The 6000-nt window shown below is 39.7% G+C and overlaps 1 protein-coding gene across 10 annotated transcripts in view; it reads right to left on the bottom strand.

The window, feature by feature from the left end:
• Nucleotides 1-584: 584 nt before the first annotated feature.
• The window catches only part of CDON (cell adhesion associated, oncogene regulated), a 94693-nt gene continuing 89277 nt past the window's right edge, over nucleotides 585-6000 (bottom strand). For all 10 annotated transcript variants that reach the window (XM_073239526.1, XM_073239529.1, XM_073239524.1 and 7 more), the window contains 2 exons: nucleotides 4527-4798; nucleotides 585-3938 (listed from right to left, as the gene is read on the bottom strand). In XM_073239526.1, coding sequence (XP_073095627.1) covers nucleotides 3775-3938; nucleotides 4527-4798 — 436 coding nt within the window. In that variant the 3' untranslated portion in view covers nucleotides 585-3774. The remainder of the gene's footprint in view (nucleotides 3939-4526; nucleotides 4799-6000) is intronic.

Raw genomic sequence — 6000 nt, 5'->3', positions numbered from 1 at the left:
GAGAAGACAAGTAGTGATTTTACAGCATCTTACTATGCAGATGGACAGTGACTGTGAAGGGGTATGTGGGGGGAACTTGGTGAAGGGGGAAACCTAGTAAACATAATGTTCTTTCAAAAAAAAAAAATGCAAGGCTCCCGCTGCCCTGTGCAAAAAACCCAGTTGGTTGTCCAGTCAAAGTAGCTCCAACACTTTGATTTTTCAGGGCAGTAAAGCAAAGTTGCTTCTCGATGAGGCTCAGAGTCTACTTTGGGGTTCATACAGGTGCTGCCCTAGGTTAATAGTAAAAGCAGAGGATGTGCGGCAAGGGGACCCCTCCCACCCTCCCATCTTCCTTCCGCAGAAACACTAGCTCCCCCGAGGGTCTGCCTGCTCTCCTGTGGCTCTTGGCTGGAATCCCCTCAGCCTCCCCAGAACACACTGTGGTCCCACATCTGGTTCCTTCAGGGCCTGGATGGACCTCTACAGTCAGAACGGGGGGGTTACCTCACTTGGCTCTTGATGTGCACAGGGGATTTTCAGGGGAGGACAGGGTGGTGGCTCCAAAGTAAGAATTCCAGGGTAAGAATGCACTCGCCCCAATCACAAGTTATAGGCAGCTTTATACAAACTGGGAGCACCTGAGAATCCCCATCTTCCCGGCTGCTCTATGAGAAAGCAGCCTTCTCTTTTAATATAAAGTCAGATCAACCAAATAAAGGCTGTCAGAGCTACATCACTCAAAATATGTACAATTGCAAACATAATATCACAACTTCAAGGAAAATAAAACATACTTTTCAATATGATACAAAAACATGCATCTCCACATCATTAAGAGATCAACACAGGTGAAATTCGATGATAAAGGTAACTTCTTGGCAGTACCATAGCTGGACTGAGATTCTGCAACATGATGAGCCTAATAGGCATGTGTTGGTCTTCATACTCTGAACAAAAACCTAACCCAGAAAGAAATGCTTTTTTGAAAGACGACTGTAAAAAGTTTAAGACAATACAATTTACCTTACATCCTGCACAGCATCTGTCAGTAGACTCTCAGTGCATACTTGCAAGAAGGAAAAAAGGGAGATAGTGAAATGATATAATAGGAGTGGGGAGGTTTAATGTGCAAAGAATCACAGACGATTCTAAGACAAGAGGCCTTAACCAATGGCATGATAACTAAGCCCAGTGAAGATCCAGTTCTGGTCAGGGGAAAAATGTGGACTCCAGGAAGACCAGGAACAAGCCCAGAGCTCTGCCCACTTAGGACAGAGGGCAGCTTTTCTGGCTGTACAGCTGGAGCATCTGAGGAATCATGCAGCAGGGGAGCACATGAGCATACAGAACTGGACCAGTTCCACCCACAAGGTGAACCACAGAGCTTTGGAAAGCACTATGGAAAATGCAAGGAGCTCCGATAATGGGTCCAAATCAATTGGGTTCAGACCCAGGCACTGTGGCTCATCTGTGGGATTTGAGTCTCTAAACCTACACTGTAGATGTGCTGTGAGGGTTAAGGAGACAGCAGTAACCAGTACTGAGCAGGTGGCTGGTACACAACAGTTACCCCACAAATATCAGTGCCATCTCCCACACCGTACTATGTCCTCTGACAACCCGGTGAAGTGACATAGGGCAGGACTGTTTCCGGTGACTGCAGGACATAAAAGTTCAGAGCAACTTGTGGTTAGGGAGACCTCATAACTCCTAAACTTTAAGGCAGTTATATATATATATATATTTAAATTTATATTTATATTTATATCTCAATATATAAAGGCATTTTTATAAATAAAATACAATAAAAGGAATAACACTTAAAACAGCGTTACTAATATTATAAATAAAGCAGTCCACAATGAGATTGCCCTAAAGGTAAAGTCATTTTCTCTTCCTAGTGGACAAATCCCATATTCAAACTCAGTCTTTAAAAGCAGTTTATGACCTAAGGCTCATGCTAATACACCTGTTTCCTGAATCAAAATGACTACCTACAAACATTTACTCCCAGGTTTTCTAAAACTCCCTTAGTGACAGCATCACTGTAACTTGGCTGGCAAACACAGGGTATGTTTGCATATTCTGTGCACTAGGACTTTGTCCTGTGCTAGTCACAGAAGTAAGGGATGCAGCTATCCCCCTCCAAAGCTAACTGCATCTAAGCAACAAGAATAAATCCAGTATGCTACAGATTTGGACATCTGGAATGTAGAGTTTGACTCGACAGCATCCCTAATACCTGACTAGGATATTATATTCACTACATTCTACTTGAACTAATTCTTGCATAGTGACCCCAGCTTACACAGCACATTTCACTAACAGTTCTATTTATAAAATATATAGACATATGTAAGGGATACTGATGTATTTATACAGAAAGTTGATTAACATAGTATTCTACGCTATTTCACTGCCATTTCTGGAAAGCTGTAGAATTTTCTCATTTATACTGAAATTGCTTGCCTCTACATAATCATTTTTTTTCTTTCCCAAAGGGATGCACAATCCAAAAAAAAGAAGAGCAGTGATCCATTAGAGCTTACTCAAGCTATTAAATACACTTAAAGTGTTTTTTGTGGGGTTTTGTTTTGTTGTTTTTAGATGTGGGGAAGAAAAGCCTTCTAAAGGCAGCTGCAAATGGCCTTGTCACTCAGAGGCAGAAGCAGCTGATTGATGGGCTCTGCTGACCTAAACTTCAGGTGCCTGCTTACAATGACAACATTCTGAAAAAAAGACAGGATATTTCAAACCATACTCCTTTTCCTCCAAAGTAAATCTTGCAAGAAGGAAAAAAGGGAGATGGTGAAATAATAGGAGTGGGGAGGTTTAATGTGCAAAGAATCACAGACGATTCTAAGACAAGAGGCCTGCCCAATGGCATGATCTTCCAGGTATTGCCCACGTTGGAAGTTAGAAAAGGACAATTTTTGGGTGGTGTGACATCATGAACACACTTCTGCCAAGGTGGGCTCTCTGAAACCCTCCCCCTTCTTCATAAACTGTGGACCTTTCTCTTCAACTCACCACTTTAAAGTCTTATTTCGTCCGTAGTCTTAGGAACATTCAAAATGAGTCACATGATGACCAATTTAAAAACAAATCCAATTTTAGGACTTGAAGATACTCTTTTCCTCTCTGGCCTTGATTCCTTTTATGCATACTGCAATAACCCAGCTAGACCTTAACCTCAACCATGCCCATGACACTGTTTATGATTAGTGCTCAGAAAAGTGAATGGAATTTGTGCCCATGTGCAGACAGGGTCAACAGATCAATGATCACTTCTGTGGAAGGCACTCATAAAATCTTAAGAGATATGCTATTATAAACATCATGATACAACTGTGGGTGATTTCAAATGTTCTCAGAAAGTCTGATAATACAATACTGGAAGACAACTTCCCATCTGAAAACTTCAAATGGTTTGTGCAATTCCCTCTTAGCTGAATCAGCCAACAGGCTGGATCCTTACAGGAGGCGCTCTTAACTGTCTCTGAGGTTCTTGAAAAACATGGAATGATCCCACTGCTCTCAGATGATTGAAAACTATGAAAAACTAGGTTGTTTCCTACTGAGGGTGAGGGAACAACAGGGAGGGAAATTTTTAAGGCATAAATAATATAAAGGGCACACATCTTAAGATACATTCATAGGACATTACTACTACAAAAAATAAATAATGATTTTCTCTGATTTGAATTAATGTCCTTCACACAGTTCATTCCCAGGCCTGTGTCGTGCAGTTACTGGCTTGAAGTGGGAACGTGACTAGTCACTTGCACAGGCTCAGGTTTCCCGGGGCTGCTGAAGGACCCCTGAAGGGCTGTCTAAAGGAATGCCAGGAGAAGGCCACGCTGTCTCTTCAATACAGTCCTCCGAAGCATGTGACAAAATAAGAGGAGACCGACTTAAAATTTTGTTCTCTGTTTCTGAATGGACACAGCTGTCTCCTGAAAAACAAATATTTGGGAGCATTACAAAACGGAAAAGGCTGGTTTTCACAAAGTCTAACGACATCACTTTGAGCAATAAAGAAAGAATAATGAGTAAAAGGAGAGCCCAGTTATGCTTAGTTTGAATTTGAAGGAGACAGGTTTAAAAGGCTTAAAATAAAGTTGAGCTCTCATTAATAGTTATACAATTCATCTGAGGGTTAAAGCAAACCCTTTAAAAGCCCCCAAAAAACCACCATCAAGGAAGTCTATAACCGCAGAATCAAGTGAAACAAAAAAGAAGTCTATGATCACCAAATGCATTCTTTCAGCAAGTCCACTGTTCAAGTTCAGAATGAATCAAAACCTGTTTGGATTTACTTCGCAAAATGTAATGGGATTAACAGCTGAGTTGTGACTAATAACAAAATTTCAAATTCTTAACTAATTCATTTTTTTGAGGTATCCAATACTCCCACCCAGTATCTAAGAAATATGTGAGCTGATCAGAGACAGAATGCTCTGAAAGCATCAACTTGCCTTACTAGAGCTGTTAGCTAACTCAAGACTATCTAGAAACTTAAGATTTATAATGTCTCCCTGTACCTCTGTTGAACTCTGCTGTATGTTCCGTGCAATCAGAGTTGATTTCATTTCTATTGTCCTGACAGCAAGTGTGCTGAGCAGGTCTTGAAGCCGCATCATCTTTGATGCTCTCCTCAGGTGACTGGCCATAGTCCGGGACTGTGGAAGCCACACAAACAGGCATCTTCATGTGACTGAGGGGCTTCATTTCCAAACCATCCTGAGGATAAGGTGCTACCACTGGGACCACAGGAAGGGTGCTGCTGCTGAAAGTGCTTGGTTTGGTGAAACACCTACAAAGGGTAAACCAAAGGAAACAGAATTGTGTCTGGAGGGCTCAGTAATTAAAATACACTTATTTTGAAATATTATTTGGTATTTTGTAATCACAGATTCTTAAGACTGGTGCTTAAAAATAACTAAATGATTCACTATGATTTGAAACATCAAGAACACAAAAATTACGAAGTGGAATATAAAAGAAGAATGCATCGAGAGGCAACCCACGTAATAGAAAAACCTCTAGCCAGACTTATCAAACTGAATTAAAAAATACATCAAAAAGATCATCCATCATGATCAAATGGGATGTATTCCAGGGATGCAAGGATGGTACAATACTTGTAAATCCACCAATATCGCACACCACATTAACAAAAAGGATAAAAACCACGTGATCGTCTCAATAGATGCTGAAAAAGTATTTGACAAAATTCAACATCCATTCACAAGAGTGTACACACATAAACAGAGTCAGAAATGGAGAAGGAATAATCACAATGGATACTGCAGAAATACAAAGAATTATTAGAAATACTATGAAAAATTATATGCCAATAAATTGGACAACTCAGAAGAAATGGGCAACTTCCTAGAAAAATACAATCTTCCAGGACTGACCCAGGAAGAAACAGAAAATCAGAACAATTACCAGCAATGAAATTGAACTGGTATTCAAAAAACTCCTCTAAAACAAAACTCCATATCCAGACGGCTTCACAGCCAAATTCTACCAAATATTTAAAGAAATAGTACCAATCCTTCCAAAAGCATTCCAAAAAGTAGAAGAGGGAATATTTTCAAACTCATTCTATGAGACCAGCATCACTTTAATAACAAAACCAAACACATTATTAAAAAAATTAGTCCAATATCCCTGATGAACATAGATTTAAAAAAAATCCTCAACAAAATATTAGCCAACTGAATTCCAAAATACATAAAAAAGATCATCCATCATGAACAAGTGGGATTTATTTCCAGGGATGCAAGGATGATACAATACTTGTAGATCCATCAATGTCAAAAAGAAGGTTAAAAACCACATGATCATCTCAATAGATGATGAAAAAGCATTTGACAAAATTCAATATCCATTAATGATAAAAACTCCCAACAAAATGGGTATAGAAGGTACATAACTCAACATGATAAAGGCCATATATGACAAACCCACAGCCAACATCATACTTAATAGCAAAAAGCTGAAAGCTTT

This window comes from Manis javanica, chromosome 6, assembly GCF_040802235.1.
Source record: "Manis javanica isolate MJ-LG chromosome 6, MJ_LKY, whole genome shotgun sequence".
In the NCBI taxonomy this organism is placed as follows: domain Eukaryota; kingdom Metazoa; phylum Chordata; class Mammalia; order Pholidota; family Manidae; genus Manis; species Manis javanica.
The sequence above is the reverse complement of the archived record's forward strand: the minus strand, read 5'-3'. Positions and strand labels throughout refer to the sequence as shown.